The sequence below is a fragment of the Ixodes scapularis genome, unplaced genomic scaffold (assembly GCF_016920785.2).
Source record: "Ixodes scapularis isolate PalLabHiFi unplaced genomic scaffold, ASM1692078v2 PGA_scaffold4__175_contigs__length_147842914, whole genome shotgun sequence".
NCBI classification, from domain to species: Eukaryota; Metazoa; Arthropoda; class Arachnida; order Ixodida; family Ixodidae; genus Ixodes; species Ixodes scapularis.
In genome coordinates, this window is record NW_024609879.1 from 66,969,606 (window position 1) to 66,990,726 (window position 21,121).

At 44.0% G+C, this 21,121-nt stretch overlaps 1 protein-coding gene across 8 annotated transcripts; it reads left to right on the forward strand.

Annotated features, from left to right (window-relative positions):
* Positions 1–34: 34 nt before the first annotated feature.
* Positions 35–16,990, forward strand: LOC8026153 (zinc finger protein GLI4). 8 transcript variants are annotated; one of them, XM_042293218.1, is made up of 5 exons: positions 35–381; positions 1,441–1,534; positions 4,911–5,059; positions 8,656–8,720; positions 16,241–16,990. In XM_042293218.1, exons 3-5 carry the CDS (start codon positions 4,932–4,934, stop codon positions 16,834–16,836), a joined length of 789 nt encoding a protein of 262 aa, XP_042149152.1. In that variant the 5' UTR covers positions 35–381; positions 1,441–1,534; positions 4,911–4,931; the 3' UTR covers positions 16,837–16,990. The 8 variants fall into 8 exon arrangements, 4 of the variants coding, with proteins under 4 accessions (XP_042149152.1, XP_042149154.1, XP_042149151.1 ...); XM_042293220.1 differs by lacking the exons at positions 1,441–1,534; positions 4,911–5,059 and having other exon boundaries at positions 35–242; positions 8,659–8,720; XM_042293217.1 differs by lacking the exons at positions 35–381; positions 1,441–1,534 and having other exon boundaries at positions 4,044–5,059.
* The last annotated feature ends 4,131 nt before the right edge of the window (positions 16,991–21,121 follow it).

A 21,121-nucleotide genomic window follows, 5' to 3' on the forward strand; every position in this document is an offset into this window, starting at 1 on the left:
CTGTGATTCAGTGCTCTGAGCACTGCTCTGAGCAAGACGCGTGCATTTCGCCACAGTTCTCGCTGCAGCGCAGGCACCGTCGCCTTTATCGGTAGACTCTGCGTCTTTGCATATCAACTGCTTGATGGCTGCGGCAGAAACCGTCCTCGAGTTGCTTGGATCATCGATTCATCATCGAACTAAACTCGAAATTTTCTGATGGTGATATTGCACACCGCGGCGAACTCACTCACACTCGCGGCGTGAGTATGGTTGAATGAGTGTGATATACGTGATATCGAGTGATTCAGTGATACGGCGGTGAGTTCGTGTCGTCGAGTGACCACGGGGTGAGGTTAATTACATCCAAGTCATTCGTGCACCTCGTACCTTGGAGGCGAGGTGAGTATGCTTGTTGGTTTTTTGCTTCTAAACGAGTGAGGGCTTTCCTTAGGTTGGAATTCCAACTCTTACGCGCGATTACGTCGAGGCGTTTTGTGCAGACCTGCAAAACTACATTTCTTTTTTTATTATTTTTTTTTTTAGACGTGGCGGCGTTTATTTGATGGATGGTGGATTGGGCCCTTGGGGGAGGAACTTCATTCGCGATGGCATCGTTCGACAGTATTCGTTTTACGTCGTCCTCGATCTATTTCATTCTGGGTCTTCTACTATTTCCCAACCATATTAAAAAATCCGTCTTCTTCCCCCCCCCCCCCCCCCCCTTTTTTTTTGTTATGCTCTTTATCAGCAGACAGCATAAGTAGTTGCGAAGATTGTGGTTGCTCTCTGGTGCATGCAAAGTGACATCATTGCCGTGCATGAGCTCAGGTGTGACGCATGGTCCCAGCTTCATACACCGGCAAAAGTGCTTTTTTATTTTCTGTTTGTGATGGCATGAGCTATTGGTTCACTTTGGTAGATAGTTACTAGAGGAACGCATGTTTTCTTGTAAATTTCTAATATTCACACTTTCTAACACCCATAAGGGGTGCCATTGTTTGAACGCACTGTCTGCCTCATCTTCCATCTTTTCAAGTCGAAATGAGGGCAGTGAATCACATATCACAGCTATTTTGACCAGCCCAGCATATTGAGAAATTTGAGCCAATATAAGTTCTAACGTTGTGTGTAGGAACTAAAAAAAAAAAAAAAAAGTCTGAAGCTGAAGTTACACAGGCCAGTCTGTTTGCCGCGTGGGAGCCCAGCAAGGCACAGGTCCTTGCTCATTTATAGTCTCTTCCTTCAGCCTACATAATATTTTGTCTTTAGGAAATAAGCACAAGCTTAATATGTGCGGTTAAAATATTCACACACGCGGGAACTTTTTTGTAGGAAGCCGAAATGGCCACACCCAGTACAGCAAGTTGGGTTGAACGCTATCTTTTTGCATTAACCTCTGGTCTTGCAGTTCTCAAACCACCACTATTTTTAATTTGTCTTCATTGACTCTTTGTAAAGCTTGCAGCGTCAAAAGGAATGCTGGGAACTGCCTGTATAGAACCGGCTGTATCAGACAACAGAGGTGTCCTCGAAGGCAATAGAGGATATCCAGGCGAGCAACTGCGCTACCCTCGCTTTCTTTCATTCTCTTCAGTGTCACATAGATGAATGCAAGGCGGCAGGGACGTTCCCATAAAGGACATTGCCATAATTCAGTGCATGCTTTGCATGTGGTCTTTATAAATTTTTGCAAAAGGTCTATTTATAACATGGTGTTTTAACAGTCTGGATGTACCAGTTCTGCATCAGATGGTATATGAATGTGTTCTAGTTGCAGAATGTAGCATATTTTTACTTATAGTCGATATAGTAAAATCTGTGCTGTCCCCAGTGTTCATTGCAGTGGAATATGGCACAATAAGTGGAATTCATTTATGACCGAGATACCGAGGAAAACTACCATAACATTGTTATTGGTGTGAACAGGTGGATGACATACGTTTCTGGGTGCAAACTTTTCAGACCTGTAGCCTTTATAACAAAGCTGCTTATATAGGGTGACTGAAATAGCCAGGCTCAACCTAAAATGGGCCAAAAAAATCGGTGCCCGCACGAAGCAGTCTAAACTTTTCGTCAAAGGTGTATTGACAAGTAATTTTTTTCTTGTAAAATTGTGAAGTGTAGCTCCCTTTTTGTAAAAAATAAGGCCAAAAAACTTGCCAGGGTAGACGGCGAATGGCGACGCAGACGACCGAGTTGAGTGAAGGGGCGCGTTTGTCGCGCGTATTGATAGATGGCGTCGGGGGGGAGGGGGGGGGGGGGAGCGAGCGAGCGGGGAGCGGGAGCTGTAGCCGACCAGCGAAAGAAAGCAGACGACACACAGATGAAATTTGTTGGTAGCAAAAGTGCTGTCATTATGCAGCTGCATTCAGTTTTAATTTTTTACTTTAAGTTTTGCTTTTATTGTCCACATTCATTTTTAAAGCAAAGGTACATTACAAAAAGAGTGTGTTCATTTTAATAAACTATGGTAGTCGTGAGCAGTCTCGATACGAAGGTAGCGCCGTCTATCGATACGTGCACCAATCACATCCCACCACTCGACTTGGTCGTAAGCATTGCCGTCCGCCATTGACTATGGCAAGTTTCTTGGCCCTATTTTTTTTACAGAAAGGGAGCTATGCCTTCTAATCTAAAAAAAATAACGAAAAAAATAATTTTTAAAATGTACTTTTGACGAAAAGTTGAGATTGCTCTGTGCAGACGCCAATTTTTACGTCCCATTTTAGATCAAGCCTGGTTATATCAGTCACCCCATATTTTGGCATACTGTTAAAAAGACCACTAAAGGAAAAAATATAATTTTTTTTTTTAAACAGTTTGGTTGGGACACGTGTGTCAAAAAATAAATTCTATGCAAAAAAAAAAAAAAGTTTTTCCAGAGCAGTATTGACGGCGAGAGACATGATTTAGTCGGTAGTCAGCTCCTTTCCACTTGTTTTCTCTCGGCATTTTGGGCGCAGAGAGGAGAGGTGGATCGGCTTGGCCTTCACATTGAGGTGGAAAGAGCGAAAGACCATATCATTGAGGTCGAAAGAGTGAATGACCCTTCTGTAGTGTCATGGACTTGGAGCACAGATTTTAAAATAAATCTCGCACCGTAAATATTGTATTAAAATTTTTTTCTTTTCTTTTGTGTAAAATTTATTTTTGACACGGTGTCTCTACCAAGCCGTTTAATGTCTGTGGAACATCCAGATGCATTGAAATAAGCCACACTTCTTGTATTATCACAGTGTCAGTTAACTGAAATTACTTTCAAAATGTTTATAGTTCCTTTGCTTTATAGATAGTTTCAGTTAAAACCCTTACTGCATAGATTAGCCACTATTTTCAATTGCACAATATTTTTTTTTAAGTAACACAATTATACTTCCCAATTATGCTTCAAGAGTTTTGATTTGACATCATTTGCTACAGTGTACTGTTATTTGCACACTCTGTGTCACACTGATAATTCATTGTAGATTGTGTTTGTGTTTGTCTCATTTCGTCTTTGTTCCAGCTAGCTTTGCAAGGTGCTGCATTCTGAGTGGCAGTTCTGAGTTTTATTCCTTGACTGCATCAATTGCAGTCAAGGAAGGATTTATTTATTTATTTATTTATTTTTTTTCACACTCTACGGTAGAAGTGTTTTGATAAACATACCATGGGGGGATCGGTGGCCGAGTGGTCTAGCGCACACCAGCTCGGAGCACGTGGAGCGAAAGCTCGCGCTGCAGAACCCAGGGATCCTGGGTTCGAGCCCCACCCCTGCCCGTTTCGATCTGGATGAGCATCGTACCGGTGTGCGGTCGTGTATCACTACTGCGTGATGCACGTTAAAGACCCCAGGCTAGCGGCTGTACCGCACTGGCTAAATTTCTCATCTTCAGCTGGGAGACTCGTCGCCCCTGTGAGGCAGACCAAGTTCTAGGCTGTATAAACATCCAAACAACCCAATTATTTATTAAACATACCATAGAATATTGTGCATCTGCCCACACCACACTAAGCGCCCATGCCCAAATTTGTAGGATCTGAGAACATACACGCAGTACATTTATATGTAAAATTGATGACCGGAGAAGGGCCCATCCCCCATTTTTTTTTTTGCGATTATCTCCAAAGTTGGAGTGGGCGCCCGGTGTTATTGGCCAGGCACTGATCGAGACCCGTTGGAGACTGAGATATAAACATTGAGATTTTAATTTTGCGGAAATAGCTGTCTTAAATCAAGGCAAGTTAATTCATGTATTTGTAATAATCTAGATCATGTTGGCACAATGTAGATCACTACAACTGCATAGTTTCCAATTGATGGAAAGGGTAAGATTTGGTAACCCAAGAAATGTGACTTAGTAGGAGTGCCTCTTAGGCCAATGTGACCATTCTGTGTTTGACCATTGTGTATTCGGTGGAGCACACTGCACACTGTTCAGACTTCCGGTGCTTATGAGTAACTAGTAAGGGCATTTTTGTCTAGCCAGTGTACTGGATGGTCTGTTGCAAACATTCATCGAGATATACCGGATATCCCGGCCCTAAAAAAAATGTACACAGTGATTTGTTTTTTCATTGCAAAAACAAACTATGGATTGTGGAACCGGCTGATAGAGGCCATGAATAGCCAAACGGTACGTCATCAGCTAATGGGAGCAGGTCCCATTTTCCTATCAAGCTTTTAAAAATGTCATCTACTACTTTTGAACGAGATAAGTGCTCAAACTTTGGCGTCGTGCCCTGACTACTGGCGCTACGTTTGGGCAGAGACAGCACATTCGGCAACGCGTATAATTTAATTTTGCAGCAAAGAAGAAGAAAGCGGTAAATATTTTTTGGGGGGCACTTTCGTGACTTTGGCGGTAAAAAAATACAGCATTAAATTTTACGAATTGCTTATGCAGTATTCGTATAACGTGCCATTTCTTTCCACTCTCGTCCGGCAGCTTGGGCAAGTTGACGGCAAGATGTGGCATTCAAATTGTTGGTGCCCCAGTCTTCGCTCTTCCCGGCTCTTTCGCCTGGAACAAGAAGAAGCAACCAGAACTTCTCCTGTCCCCCTACTTCAAATGATTGCACCTAGAGTCAGTTGCGGGTGAAGAAAAACTGGACGATTCCCTCCCACAAAGCCCTCTGCTTGCCAGGATTGGTGGTTTCCTCCTCTCCTGCGTTCTCTCCGCTAAATTGGAAAGGGTGGAGGGCTTTGTGGGAGCAGCCTGTCACATTCTTCTTAACCTACCCCAGCCGGACTATAGATTAATTTATTAACCTTAAGCATTCTACCAGTTATAAGCGGACGTGCCTTTAGCGGTCGCGTGGGACATTGTTTCGGGAGGGAAATACCGTGATATATCGACACGGTGTTTTCAGTGATGTTTGCGTTTTTACCTTCGTCTGCTGCGTACTGAGTGCTTTTTTCTTTTCAACTGTAGCCTGTCGCCTAGCCTTTGTTTTTACGCTGCTACAACCTTCAATTGTGCAACCAACATTTCTTATAAGACTTATAAGGAGTGCCTTTTATGAGAAATGCCAATGGAAACATGTTTAAATGTTGTGGGAGTTGTTTAAATGTGCGAGAGTCTGTCAATACGGTAGTCTCAGCAACACTGTGAACCGCTTAGGCAGAGCATGCCATGAGGGGCATTGTGTGGCTTTTAAGGGTGCTTTACTTATTTGCGTTTCAGTGCAGTCGACTTCGTTGCAGCCACATGTTACCGCCTACAATGAGAGAAGACACCAGCACCATCTATTGTGTATCCCAGGAGCGCTTCCGATCCGCAGATATATTTTGCTGTTCATCCTTTCATGATCGAGGTGCTTAATATAATTCCGACGGCATGATAAATAGGGTTACACGTGTAACCGACAAGCCCCAAAAATTAACCTCCAAGTGAATTTATTCAAAAATAAAGAAAAACGAAAAAAGTGAATTGGAGCTTTCCTTGAATAAGGAAAGACCCAAGATTCGTGGGAAGAAAATCTTTTTTTGCAGCATTTATTTTGCATTGACCCAGAGTGCAGCCCTTAATGAACTTGTCTAATTTCTTATTTCATCTTTCTTTGTCTCATCTTATCTCATTTTCAGCCATTTTCCAAATGTTCCGGAACTTAGGGGTCACGCTTACATTCTCCAAAGGTATGGGAATCCCATGCCTGCATTAGTTTTCTCTTCAAGATAAACCCCAGTTTATCGTCCAACACCAAACGTATATTTCAAAAAACGCCAAATGTGTAAAAAAAAAAATAATAATAATAAACCTTTAAAAACAAAACATTCTGAATTTGAGGAAATATAAATCCCCAAAATATGGAACCCTAGTTTTAACTTATAAGCAGCCATTACTCACAGATGGTGCATTGATCTGAACTCGGAAATAGCACCACACCTTCATTCCAGTTATGTGCAGATGAGAAGATTTTTAGGGCTATCTAGATCCCTAGTGGCACGAATTAATCCTCAGTCATTTTCTCCGGCATGTCAGGTGGACTTAGTTGTTTTGGTGCATGAGCAGCAACTAATTTACTTTAATTTCTACCCGCTGGCCTTGTGCTCATTGCGCGGCTGCTCTGTACAAGGAGCGCATTGTTTTTCTGAGTGTATAATGCGCACATCTATCGTAAAATACCGCACATTCGCCCACTACACACTAGGCGCCAATTCCCAACTTTGTAAGATCTGAGAAAATACGCACAGTACATTTATATGTAAGATGGATGACCGGACAAGCGCCCATCTTCCATTTTTCCGCGATTATTTCTCAATTGTGAGTGGGCACTTGCCCGGTACTTTACGGTAAGTTGTAGAGGTGTTTGTGAGAAGGGCTATGACCTTGACTGGTTCTGTGCTGTTTCTCAACCATGTTCATTACTTGCTAGAGTATTTGGTACTAATTTTATGTCTTGGTACCTGCAAAGTCATTTTGGGTCTATGCTAAGACATACCTATAAAGGTAGTACTTGTTACATTTTGTCTACTCTTGGCACCTTCTGGCTCATGTGGTCGGGGAGTTGTTCTTTTTATATACCCTGCAAAGTTATTTTATATATACCCTGTAAAGGATGTCTTCGAAAAGGGTTTTTATCACAGCAAAAGTAAACTATGCACTGCCGAATGCTCATCCTGCACCTAGAGCTAGGGCTAGAGGTTCGAACCAGAGGGCAAAGTACCAGCACGAATCAATTTTTTGTTCAAAAGTAGGGGTGATTTTCTGAAAATTTGAATGGGAAAACAGTGGCCAACAGAGCTCTCAATTGCATGGAGCTCCATGGCACTAGAAACTGAAAACGGGCGAAAATGGGCCCCATTTTTTTTGTTGACATTTTCAGATAATCACTTATAACTTTTGAATAAAATATCGGTGCTGAAACCTTGGAATCTGGTTCGGACCTCTAGCACTTCCTTTGGGCGGAGAATGAAAGTTCGGCGATGCATAGTGTATTTTTGCGGTGAAAAAAACTACATTTTTCGCGGAGACACTTTGTATATATATATTAGTCATCTGCGTATAGTTTTGCAAAATTATCTTTTGCACTTCGATAGCTTTGTGGTATTTAGTGACCTTTATTTGCTAGGATTTTAAGAGTGCTTTGAGTAGTCAAGTGATGTTCTTTTTCTTTCACATAGTGGAAGGACAACTTGGACTTTTCTGAATCTGGTATATGGCTTTGCCGTTTGACTAGCTATACAATTGCAGGAATTCACAATGAAAAAAAGAGATGGTGTTCAAAAATCGCGCAGAACAAAAGTTCATATTTCCAGGAATCAGTATCTGGTGCAAACGCCTTTCATGGAAACCGATAGAATGGAATTGGAAAAAGCATAAAGAATTCCATACTTATGTAAAAAGACTGTTATATTTAGTGTTTCATGTTCTCAGGGGTCATTTCATCCCCCCAGAGTTAGCATTTCTTGGTGTTTATGTCTTGTGTCAGCAAGAAATTGGCACTTATCAGGTGTAGGCCGTAAGAACAACATCACGTCTTTTGCAGCATTTTTAGAAAATGCGACCGGGTACTTGATAAGTACACAAAACCTTTATTGGGAAATGACATATCCAAAGAATTTGTATAAAGAACACCAAACAAGTACACACACAGCATAAAAGCATTTCACTAGAACACTCCTAGCATGTTCAGAAATGATCCAGTAGTTACATACAAACGCACAACAGTATACCTGGAAAACATTTTTCTGATATCAAAGAAAGAAGATAAGACTAGTCAGTGTGGGCTATTTATAATGTAGCCCTAACTACTTGATGTATGTGAAAGATCATGGAATGTAAAAACATCTCTGTGGTAACCTAATACGAAAAGAATGCAAGGAAAGGACACATTCTCATTGCCATTTTTTTCTGTATATTCTTTTTCTTGTGTAGCATGCACTGCCAATTGTGCTTTTAAGGGGATGCAGGAACAGAGGTTTGTGATGTTCCTTTTGCCAAAAGCCTTAGGCAGAATGCCGTGGTGCAATTGAAATTCGAAAATTGTTCAGAACAGGCATTTCTGAGCTAGAAGTGTGCCCTCAATCAACCTGGATACAGTCTTTCCCAAATGACATTCTCTGTCCTGGACGTACAAAGCGGTAACTATTTGGCGAAATACGCTCGCAACATAGTAGTGCTCACATTTTTGGGGGGATAACAGGGTGGTACCACATTGCCTAAAGCATGCAATGCATTCCTTCCCCAGCAGCAGAAGCGGCTGGGGTTCCTCGCCTGGCAAGCACGCAAGATCGGTCGAAGGTCCGCCACCAGGTGACGGTGCTTGGATGTCGCTTTTGCCCATACACCTCCAGCTACAGCTCCAAGATCGTGAGGCACGAGCGCATCCACACGGGGGAGAAACCCTACCAGTGCCGGTTGTGCCTGATGAGCTTTGCAGTGGAAACCAACTACACCAGGCACCTCAAGGTCCACAGGGGGGGCAGCTTCAAGTGCAGGTTCTGCGACGCACTCTTTGCGCTCAAGAAGAGCCGCACTCTCCACGAGCGAGCGCACTGGGGCAACAGCCTTCGATGAGATGTGTGCGGACGGCAGTTCAGCAGCATCGCTTGCATGTTCCAGCACGAGGAGCTGCGGCATAGAGAGCTGCCGTCGGAAGCGGCGTGCGTCCCTGCCGCGGCAAAGACGGAAGACGTGTCATAGTCTGCACAAGGACCCGAACGCCGTCGCAGCTTAGTGCCCGCCGGTTGAGGTTACCGCAGGAGTTTCGGTGCCTCCTTTTTTAAGGGAAGGCGACAGGTTGTAAGGTGTCTTCTTTACTTATTGAAAGTCTGCGGTGCAGGTATGTCTTGTTAACATAGACCCCGTCAGTGTGGACGGTCCGCTACATTAACAAACATTTTGTGGACCCATTTGTCCGCACACAGTTCTGCCTCTCTAATATATAAATCTGCAGTCTGGGCTATGGACAGCTAGTTTGAGAACAAAGTTGGTGAATAGATGCCCTTTTCTCTCATTATTATGAATGCAGCTTTTAAAAGGCAATCCATAAGAGAAAAAGAAAAACATTATTTAAGCCCTTGGGTCATACAGTACTTCCAGAGCTTCACCATTGTCTCTTGTTGGTTGCCCTTCTTGAGAAAGAGACAAAACCTCAGCACTGAACAGTGGTTTGATCTTTTTTTTTAGCCTTCCGCTTAGTGGTCACTTTCTTTTCTCCTCTGGTCATGACTGCAGGTAACAAACCTAAAGAACACTCCGGGTGATGTGTACCCCTTGTGTATAAAAGTGAAGGCAGGGCATTTCCCTCGCCACTTACAAGGATATAAGACTATGTAAGGCGTGAAGTGGAAGTGGCCAGAGACCATTGCACGATGGTTTTTGTGGCCTTGCACTCCGTGGCATGGCAAGGGGGGGGGGGGGGGGGGGGGGGTGTTGCTGTGGCCAATGGGTGGGTCTTGTGGCAGGTAACGCCAGGTCTCACGGCAGCCCATAGCCCCTGGTGCCACTGACCCTAGTTTCGCCACTGCTTGCGATTGCTGTTTATTACTTGCGATCTTGACCTTGATTCGTTATTATAGGCAACACATTTAGGGTGAAATTTCCAGGGGCTGGAGATGTACATGGTTACGAGACGTGGCTGTCTAAATTTGCTACTCACGGGACATGTTGGCCTAAACTCCATCTTAGTTGTTGTCTGCTGTGTTATCAAAGTTACTGTGGGGAGAGCGTAACCCAAGCAGTTGGAGAGGAGTAGGAAGAAGCATTTTCTTCTATCCCGGACTCCTTTTTTGTGCATTCCAAACGTCGCTTTTATGTGCCCGTCGGCGATCATCCTGTCGCTCAAAATTTGTATAACAAATTTTTTTCTCTTTCCTTTTTGTGACTACCACAGTGCTGCACAAAGCTTCTAAGATATTGTTGAACTATACATATACACTTGAACAAGCGACACATAACAGGGAGCAGTTTTTTCTCAGTTTTAGTCGACAATAACTTCCCTGAGATTTCGGAAATGCCTTTTGTGCTTCAGCATCTTCACTAGTAGTACTTGTGTAGCGGGGAATGTTTCAGATTCAATTATGTGATTTCTTGGAGGTCGTCAAAGGCCATACTTCGAGTAGAAAGAAGGAGACTTTTGTTTCCCATGTGCAAAAGGAATATGGGAAGGCCAAGAGGAAATGGAACTTGAATTTCTGCCCATCAGGAAATACTTCTGCGGCTCCCTGTTAAAGTGTCCCTGAAAAGAAAAAATCTTTTTTTTTTAAAACAGTTTAATTGGGACACGCATGTCAAAAAATTAATTTTACACAAAAAAAAAAAATATTTTAGAGCAATATTGAAGGCGCGAGACGCGATTTAGTCGGTATAGTCACCTCCTTTCCCCTTGTGTTCTCTCTGTATTTCGGGCACATGGAGGAGGATCGGCTTCGCCTTCACGTTGAGGTGGAAAGAGCGAATGACCATCTCGTTGAGCGAATGATCATTCCTTGACGTCATTGACCTTGCTCGCAGAATTTCAAATAAATCTCTAATCGTCATTATTGCTCTAAACAAATTTTTCTTTTGTATAAAATTTTTTTTTGGCACGTGTGTACCAACTATTGTTTATAAAAAGTATTTCTTTTTTCAGGGGCCCTTTAAGAGGTGTCTTTGTGTCAAATGTCTTAAAACTTTGTTGGAAAGTTTACACAGGTTGCCAGTAGAGTCTTGCCATGTGGTGTTCGCCAAAGAAAGTTATGTGTGAAACTATCCTCGATAGCCATTACACGTGAACATCATAATGTGTGTGTGTAATGGGTTTTAGGTAAAATTTGTACGCCCCTGTCATGACTGATGAATCGGGAAGGCTTAAATTCTAAAGCACCGTTTATCTCTTCCCAAAGAGTCATTTAGCTGTCTCAACTATGACAGCTCTGCGAATGCGAGAACTTTTTCACTCGCTATCTTTAAGTCACACTATATCTTTGACAAACTGCCAACATAGATCAAGTGTTCATTGTGTTTTTATCGTAAAATATTGAGCCAGTGCACACCCAAAAGTTTGAGATAATTTTTCAGTAATTGGGAACGTGCAGTTGCTATGTCCAAGAGCAAAAATGGGGATGGGGTACACGATAGGAAAGGCTTCACTGTTTTGCACCAGAGTGCTTGGAGAAGCGTTCAATGAGGAGGAGCACCATGTGAATTTAGAAGTCTTGCTTGGGTCAGGGACAGTGGCATAGCCAGAAATGTTTTTCAGGGGGTGTTTTCTTTTGGTGGTGCAGTTTGATGTAAAAAGAGACGGGAAGTGTGCAAACAAAACCCTATGGAAACGGTTTCACCTCACATTCTTACTGTAATCCCTACATAACAAAAGCCAAGCCCAAACACAACACCATACTTTCAGTTGCTAAGCAAACACATTAATGCACGAGTGCCCAAAGAGCACACATGTAATAAATTAGACTTACCCCTATACGTAAAGAGTTTGCTCTTGACAACAAGTGTGAGCCACTGTAGCTTCGGCGATGCAGCTTGTGGAGCTGAGGCGCGTGCTGACAAAAGAGGTTCTGATTATAGCCTTCACTTTATTTGGAAAGTAATCATACATCAAATGTGCTTGTGCTCTCCATGAAACGAAAACCAGCTAAAAATGAATTCGCAGGGTAGCGTTTGATGCGTCGAGATGCGACGGCGACTTACTGGGGCATCCGGTAACTGCTTGCCACTCATCACACGAGACTCGTTTTTCGTGGTTCCTCCTGCTTGTATCTTGGCACGCGTCAGTTGTAAAAGTAGGGGAGGCATAGCTCGCATACTTTTCTCTCTCTCTTGCAACTCTATTCACTCGTAAGCTGACACTGTGGTGCGAGCTACGCGCTCAATTTGACATGTCTATCGTTCAGCACGAGGTCACGCTCTCGTGAAAGCTTTTTCTTACAACTTGAAAAGATAATGACCAGGTAATCTTTACGCCCTTGGATACCTCCTTGTGGGCTTATTTCTATTCCTATCCTGGCAAGCGGAATGGACCAAAAAACTTAATATCTGATCTTTTGTCTTGATAATGCGGGGAGTCGTGAAAGAAACATAGAGCGGTGTAAAAGAAAATGGGCTGATTGGATTGCGGGAAGGGGGGCAAACGATACATTTCGGGGTATGTTCTAACCCGAAAACACCCCCCCTGGCTACCCCCCTGGCTATGCCCCTGGTGCTGGATATATCCTTTGCTTATCTTTCAAACGGTTCAAAGGTAGCCACTTATTGTGTTGGGGGCACATGCTTGGTATTTTAGTTTTATTATGTTATGCATTCTCCCTTTGATTTAATGCTTCTCACATGTACCTCGTGGATTTGCATCCATGAAAGAAAAAAAAATTAAATGCCTTCAAATGTTTTACCAATGCTTCATCTGAGGTGCTCAAATCACCTGATGTACCCATGTGTGGTGTTCAGAGTACACAAACACCTTTATATTGTATACAGGATCAGGTAAATCCAGGCAATATGGTACCTTAAATAGCCTGCAAAATCATTTACTACACACTTAAAAGTGTGCTAAAATTTGTGACATATGAACAAAAAGATTGTGTGAAAAAAAGTTGCAATTTGACCATTTGCATGCTATGAACAATGTAAATGGTAGATTATTGTCATATTTGCCTTTGCATGTGTTGTCTGCAAGATAGATAAAATAAATCCAGCACAAGGAGGTGTTGGAACAACAAGATTTATAGAAAAGTTACCATTATCGAGCAGGTATTCGCACAGCTTGCTATCTTTCTACAAGATTCCCCACTGACGTCACGACGCTTGTTTCTCATGGCCGCCGCTCGCGGCTGCAGGTCGGAAAATATTTCAAGTTTTGCCTCGCTATTGCGCAGCGGAATCGCAACATTTCGATAAAAGGAGGTGTCTTTTCTGTCATTTGTGACAAGGTGAACAATATCAAAATCAGAAGATGCCAATTCTTTCAACGTTAAAATCATTGCACATTATCTTCTCCATGCTGGAATTAATTGTCTAGCTTAGCAATGACCGGCATATCCTTCATATGAAACCCGGTGGATGGCCTGCTCTGTACAAATAGCTCATGGTGTTTTTTGTGTCGTTTAGCACACAGCAGCACGGTTTGTTATAAGTGGATGTGACATTGTATGCCCTGTACCATCTGTTTCATGTCGATATGTTTTGTATCCATTTCATTACCTGGCATTTGGAAAGCTGGTTTGGGTCTGCAGAGAAGTGTGACAGTTACAATTGGCGTCTCATTCGTATAGTCTCAGATTTTAAGACTACACTTGTTGCGGGTTAAGAAAAGTAGGACAAGTTCCTCCCGCAGAGCAGTCCACTCTTTCTAGTTTAGCAGACCGAACGTTGGAGGGGAGAGTGGACTCGCCTCCTCTCCAGCAGTTCCTCTGCTAAAGTGGAGAGGGCGAAGGGCCTTGTGGGAGGAACTTGTCTTCCTTTTCTTAACCTGCAATGGAGTATAGTTCTGCTTACATTTGTAATATTATCATTGACACTTCAAATTGCTTTGTGGTGTTTAGTACTCTTCGTCTCACTTGTGGCTTGTAGCAGTCGTTTAAATCGTGGAGGGTACTATTGTTTGTTTTACAGAAGCAAAACCAGCCCTTATGTTTATAAGTTTTGGATCCCATCTTCACTGTTAAGTTGCTTACATACTCGAGAACTCTAAAAGGGATATAGTATAAGGTAGTTCAATCGAACAAGAGTAACTAGGTCTGTTTCCTGGAAACTCTTTTTGCTGAAGCTCTACCTAAGTTAATTTATCTGGGAATTAATATTTTGTGCATAATTTTCTCGTACAAATTAACAGAATAGCAGTTGTTCCTATAAAAATAAAAGTTCATAAATTGGACAGAATAAGATATAGTTGAAATCAAGGGCGTAATGTACCACAGCCATACAGATGTTCTGCTTCGACGTGGAAAAAAACACATACTTATTGCTCTTGTTCAGCAGTGCTTTTCCTATTTTCTGGTATGCACTACTTTGAAGCATGGCTGAAAGTGCTTCACTTTGCCCTTCTACTGAAAACTTTTTGGTCCAGATTCAGGAAATCAAATGCAGTAATTATCGGCAAAAAAAGGTTTGCCCTTGATTCATGTAATTCGTGGCTTTGAATGAAAAATGGTAGTGTTTGTCCTTTAGAGTTGTATTGAAGCAGTACCGATTCAACAGCAGCTGCATACGACAAAATGAGAAATCCGGTCTCGACCCTCGCAGATCAGCTCCCCCCACGAAGCCCTCCACACCCTCCACCCTAACAAGGGCAATGCTGGAAAGGAGGAAGCCACCAATCGTGGCGGTCAGGGAGCTTTGTGGGAAGGGCTAATCTGTGAGGGCGGAGACCGCAGCTCCAACGTCACGCCGCCGTCGGCGCGGCGTATGCGCAGTCCGTTCAACTCGCGTGTATCGGGTCTCTGCGCACGCGCGGTGCCGACACCAGCACCACCGCAGCGGCGCGACGTCGGAGCTGCTTGTTTGTCTATTCGTGACTCCAGCAAACAAATTTCAGGGTTGCCAGGTTGGGCTATAAATAGCCAAATTGGGCTAGTTTTATTTGCAGTTGGCAGGAAAAGGTGGTAGTTGGCTATTTGGCTAGTATTGGGCTATTTCTGATTCGTGCTGGGCACACCAAAATGCCTCAGAGGACTTAGGATTAAAGGTTCAAATATGGTATTCTTAGAGTAAGTTACGTAAACATTTGGCCCCTCAGTCTTTCAACTCCGACAAGTATGCGACAGCAAGCGAATTCGTCTACTCTTTGCGCACCTTGTGCAATTGTTTAGCCCCGAATCTTGTCCGAATGCCATGCATGTGCTGTTATTCCACCATCTCAACCAAAAACGGCGCAATTCCTTGCGGTCCCAGCAGCACGTGTTCTGCGCATTCTTTAGCTTGTCTGTAGATTGGCGTGCACCTATACTGTGTGTTTAGTTCTGCATAGTTTTCCCGTGACGCCATTCTGGTCACCATGACCCGATACTAAGCGTCCCATTAAGTGGAAGGTATGTTGTCATGCGCTTGTATGAGCGTTTCAGGAAGTTCGCCGAACGTGCAAGGGACGCTATTTCTGGGGCATTTGGGCACCGTTGCAGAGCACACAGCAGGGTGTTCATTATTTATGTTCTAACATCCTGGAGACTGGGGACAGAGAAAAACAGAACGACACATGTCTCTACACATGGCTAAAAGTTCATCTCACAACGCAGTCCACAGTGATCTACCCGCGCTCTGTCGTTGGTCCTGTGAACTAATGATGCTGGTGGTGTGAATATTTCTATGCCATGTATAAAAATGTATTATATGTTTTTTGTATTTAAAATAAACGTTTCAAATGGTCAGTTTTTTTTTTTGTTGCTATTTTTGGGCTATTTTTTTTATCGACATTTGGCTATTTTTGGGCTATATCTCGCAGAGATTTGGCGGGTCAGTGTACACACCTGGCAACCCTGCGAACAATAGGGGGCGCGCTGGTCAGGCAAAATGGCGAACGAAAGGAGGTCGTTTTTGCCGTTCAGCACGCGGGCCAGCACAAATTTCTTTCCTTGCAGCGTAAAATCAAGATTTTTTTGACTGTAGAAACCTAGTCAGTGCGTAGGAATGACACGACGGAGGCATAGAAAGAATGACTGGAAACAATGTTTGTTTCTATGCTGCCTATGGGAACTAAGCAGTGATAGCAGAAACAGAGTCAAAACGACCTCCTCTCCTGAGCTTCTCAATGTTGCTGCTACGCAACGTCGGTTTTGCTGGAGTCGCCAATAGTCCACGATGCAGTACCGCAGAGTTCAACATGTACCCCGTGGCAACCTTTCTTCCAGCGGCACAAGTGGCGATTCCCTGCCAGCGGGGTAGCGCAGGTCCTCCGTTTGTCCCGCCGAGGAGGTGGAAGATACGACGCGAGAAGGCGCTTCACGAGTGCCGTTTCTGCCCGTACTCCTGCGAGAACAGCTCCGGCCTCGTCAAGCACGAGCGGACCCACACGGGCGAGAAACCCTTTCAGTGCCAGTCGTGTCTGAAGGGCTTCGCGGTGGAGGCCAACTACGTCAGGCACCTCAAGGTTCACAGGGAGGGCAACTTCAAGTGCAGCTTCTGCGACGCGCTGTTCGCCCACAAAAAGGACAGGACTGTCCACGAGCGAGTGCATTGGGGCGACACTCCGCGGTGCGACGTGTGCGGGCGGCAGTTCAACAGCATCGCCTCCCTGATCCAGCACAAGGAGCTGCGGCACAAGAAGCTGCCGTCCAAGGAGGCAGCGCCAGCTGTGCACGAAGGAGGTGCCGTAGTGAAGACGGAAGACGACGTGTCGGAGTTGCTGGAGAGTTTGATGGAGCCAGGGAAGGGTGGGGAGGTGACCCTGGTCAAGGTCGAGTGCCCGTCAGTGGACGTCGTCGAAGTCTCGACGCCGCCTCTCTGAGGAGAGGTATGAAATGGACCTCCGACAAGACTTTTTTTTCAACTATTTACATCCTTGGAATACTGCCGAGGATTTACTCTTCCCGGCATACTATTTATTATATCTAAGTTCAGAACAGCTATTGAGAAAGCGGGAAATAAAGGCGATGCAAAAACCAACATTCAAATTTTTCCGCTTCTTTCGGTGGAGTGACGCAATACTACCTAGAAGGCAAGGCCTTTACATGATGTCATCATTACTGGACCAAGCTAGACGTCTTGGTGTCGACGCATGCTACCGTAAGCTCGTGAGACGCGGTTGGACGCTGCCACCGTCAACGCTGGCCACTGCTGCATCGTTTTCGGTGCGCGTTGTTTCGTGTGATGTGGACTTGCGGTCACAGGGGTTGCGGTCACAGGGGTTGCCGCAGTAGAAGCAAATCCTCCACAGCGGAAAGTAACACAATGCCACAAAACTGCTGTCCGAAAAACACCAAAGCTTGTGACTTGCTCGCATACACCGGAAAACTTCGAAGAACCTCGACAATAACTGTGTATGTGGTCGTTGCTTCATTACTGGTGAGGCATACATGTGTTATCCGTAATACATAGATTGCTGAAACTTTACGTTTCTACCCTATGTGCTTTGCCACAGCAGCTAAGAGAGCTTTACAGCGTCTGGTGGTAGCGTCACACTGCAGGGACTGACGAACCACCTACTAGATTAGACAGCCGCTGCTGCTCTCTCTGATTTTACCTTTGTCGCCGAGCTTCCTTATCTCTGGGGTGTTCGTAACCCGCTTGCGTTGGTAGTAGCTTCTTTCAATTTACCGGTACCTCCTGCACCGGTGCAGAAAAGTGTAGGGCAATGTACTTCTGTTACGTGTATTGAGATACGACCGGAAGTACACCGCTCTACACTTTTCCGCACCGGGGCAGAACGTGCCGGTAAATCGAACGAAGCCAGTGTTTCGGTGGCAGCGGGAGCTTGTACAGCTCAGATGCTGCGACTTTTAATACCTCAAGTATACACGTTTGCATGTCCGGCTTCAGGGCGCTGCCTTCTTGCTCGGCTAGGATGCACTTGGATACTTTATAATCCACTTACGAAGCCTTGCTAAGGCGTCGTAATCGGATCATGGCCGCGCCCAAGAGCGCACCCCGCTGAGCAAGATGGTGGCGCTCTGAGACCGGACTTGCAAACATGTATAGACACGTCTTTAATTAAAGGGACTGTGCAACAATATCAGTGGTCTGCTTAAATAATTTCAGAGTTGGTGTCTCAACCTTTCTGAAGTAAAGGACAAAAAAACCCTTTTGCCTGCATGTCCTAGTTTTTATTTGAAACAAGTACAAAGATTGAGGTTTTCGGCCACTCTCAACTGCTTCACCATCTTCCGAGTCACGTGCGCTGTGACGTGAACGGGGGACGCGCGGGGTTCCGGTGAAGCTCTCTCCCTAGAGCCATCAGTGAGCAGCGAGAACTCACTCGTTCGTGACCCCGTGCTTGCGCAGCACGATCAACATGGCGAAAGGAGAAAAGTCTCGTCCGGGTCTGGCGATCCACTTCCAATTCTGCCCCCATCCCCCTCCGGCTTCTGGCGGCTGTTAGCGGTAGAAGATAGAGCTGACGGTTTTGTGACCTCGGTAGATGGCGCCAGTAAAACTCCCTATAATAAAAGTTTTGTCGGTAATAGCAGGTTTTTTGACGCATTTATATACAATGTTGGAACGATCCAGACTTATAGAAAAATTGCCTTTTATCGAGCAGGTATTTGCCTACTTCCTATCTTTTTATAAGTCCCCATCGACGCAATGCCGCGTGGTTCTCATGACCTCCGCTCGCGGCTGCAGGTCGGGAAATATTCTAACTTTTGCCTCGCGTTTGCGCGGCAGAATCGCAACATTTCGAAGGAAGATGTGTTTTCTGTCCTTTCTGACAAGATAAACAATTTCAAAAGTAGAAGACGCAAATTCTTTCAACGTTAAAATCGTTGCTCGTGGACGATACGAACCCCGACTGCGTGCCTACTTAGCGTCTGGACTATGAACGCGGTGAACGACCTCCGCTTTTGACGCCTTGCCGGTTTGCATAATGCATTTTATGAATATTTTGAGTTAAAGTGTTCAGTTCCGATATCTTGTATTTCGTTTGGAAACTTTGTGTTGTTGTTATGCATGTGGATGCTGTAACGTGCGCACGATACACGCTGTAGCAATGTCTTAATTGAGCAGCGCACGAGCGGTGGCGGCCGTCCGCGTCTGCTTCTCAGTAGGTGGTCATGGCAGCCGGCGGGCGAGAATAGGGGAAGTGATGTCACGTGAAAATGATGTGTTTGGTGACGTTACGTGTAAAACTTGCAGGCCGAGCAGCTAGTCTAGGAAACAAGATGTTGCCCTTTTTTTCTGTTCTACTGGAGTGAGTTTTCAAGCATTCATGCCACACTATCAAACATCTTGTGACCCATGGGGAGCCGTTCGTGCTGCCTAAACTTCATCTGTCATCACGTTTCTAGTTTGCCAAAAAAACTTTTTAGATAAAAAAAAAATGGTGAAGACCAAATTTGAAAACCAGTCATGTCTTTTGATGTGTTGAACCGATTTTGAGGGGAAATCACCAACCATCACCATTTATTTGCTACAAAAGTTTGTTGTATTTTTTCTTCGGTTATGACAAGGTGGCCCAGTTGCATTTTGTTTATTTGTTTAACGTCCAGATTTCATTAACTAATCTCAGTTTTTTTTCTCCCTCGCATAAGTGACTCAAGCTTTGTTGAAAAGCTTGTACGCTATGTAATGTAAAGGTGTAAGTGCATTAGTAAAAAAAAAAATTGAAAAAAACTTTTAGTTTCCTGGGATATATCGTTGCAATTTGGGCTAGTTGGTGAAGCATGTTTACGGGTAAAACAGCGCGAACAAGGACAGAGGACGGAGAAGATGCATAAAGACGGAGCGCTTTCGTTCAAAGTTCAAAAACAACTGTGTCAGCGCGCCTTCGATAGACCTTTATAATTGTGAGTTGGCATTTTTGAGGGGCTTCAACTTGTGTCGGTGATGTGTCGTGATGTAACTTTTGTTTGGTGTGACCACGCCGTTGGGCGTTTCTTTCGAAATCAACAGTTGACAGTCGGCGCTCCGTCTGTGTGCATCTTTTCTGTCCTGTGACCTTGTTTGCGCTGTTTTACCCGTAAAGTGAGATATATCGTTCGCTTGACACCCAAAAGTAATTAGAGGTAGAGAACGATACCCTTGCCTCCACGAGTTCAAACCTTAGCTGCTAATGCTTGAAATGTAAAGCAGTTTTCATTTCCGCTTACAAGCGGTAACGACACTTGTCGCACTTGCGTTGACTCCGAAAATACACTTTCATGGTACTCAAGTGCAATTTACTTTGTTCTATGTCCATCTTTTACAACTACGTGGGGGTCTACTCCGTGGGGGGCATTTATTCTTTTGTATACTGTTTTTACTATGCAGATGTTCACATACTAGTGTGTGGTTTTCCCTCTGATATAATGATTCAGGCCTTTGCGTGTAGACTCACAGTTGTCTAGATAAAGCTGCTTCCTCTAATGTTTTTGTCATGCTTTACCGAGGGACTGAAATTAGTTGTGTACAGTATGTTTTTTTTTAAGTACAGAGACATTTATAAAAACTGCACATCAGGTTAGGTAGGTTTATGCCCTGCAAACTGGCTTGCCCTGTGTATAAAAAAGTGCTAACATTCGAGAAATATAAAATTGCGTGGACGATCACGCGACGTGGTATAAATATACAACGTCAGTTGGTGCGACATTTTGAGGATATTGTGTCGTGATTGACGGGAACTTTCGGTAATGTTGCTTCGCGCGGTGCATGAATTGCTTGGTCGCACCAGCGTGTTTATCGGTAACGTTCTCTAGAAAAGGGAAGAGCATAAAAGACAAAAACGTCTTGCTCGTTCTAGTTTTTTATGTTGTAAAATATGTAAAAAAGAATTTCCAGTAAAGCGCAGGATAACGGCGTTTCACAAGATGCTGAAACTAAGCTATCCCAATTAATATCAGCAAGGTTAGAGTTACCACCAATAATAACTTTCCAAGAGTGCGTACGCAGCTGGCCAAGAAATTCATTAGGTGTATTTACAAATTCTAACATTTCAGGCAGTCGATAGACAGCTTCTAAGAAGTATTCGACATGACCAAGCTTAATTTTGTCGCCATTTGTTTCTATTTCACTACAATCTAAGCAGTATTTAACAACTATGGCGAAGCCGCCCCTTCTACAATCCCGTTTTTTTCTGAAAAATTTAAGACCCGGTGGAATGA

Coding starts and splice junctions, on each gene's coding strand:
- LOC8026153 (XM_042293217.1), top strand. CDS start 4,863: ATGCAGTATTCGTATAACGTGCCATTTCTTTCCACTCTCGTCCGGCAG. Junction 5,060..8,655: donor GCACCTAGAGTCAGTTGCGG/GTGAAGAAAAAC, acceptor TTCCTTCCCCAG/CAGCAGAAGCGGCTGGGGTT. Junction 8,721..16,240: donor GGTCGAAGGTCCGCCACCAG/GTGACGGTGCTT, acceptor CCTTTCTTCCAG/CGGCACAAGTGGCGATTCCC.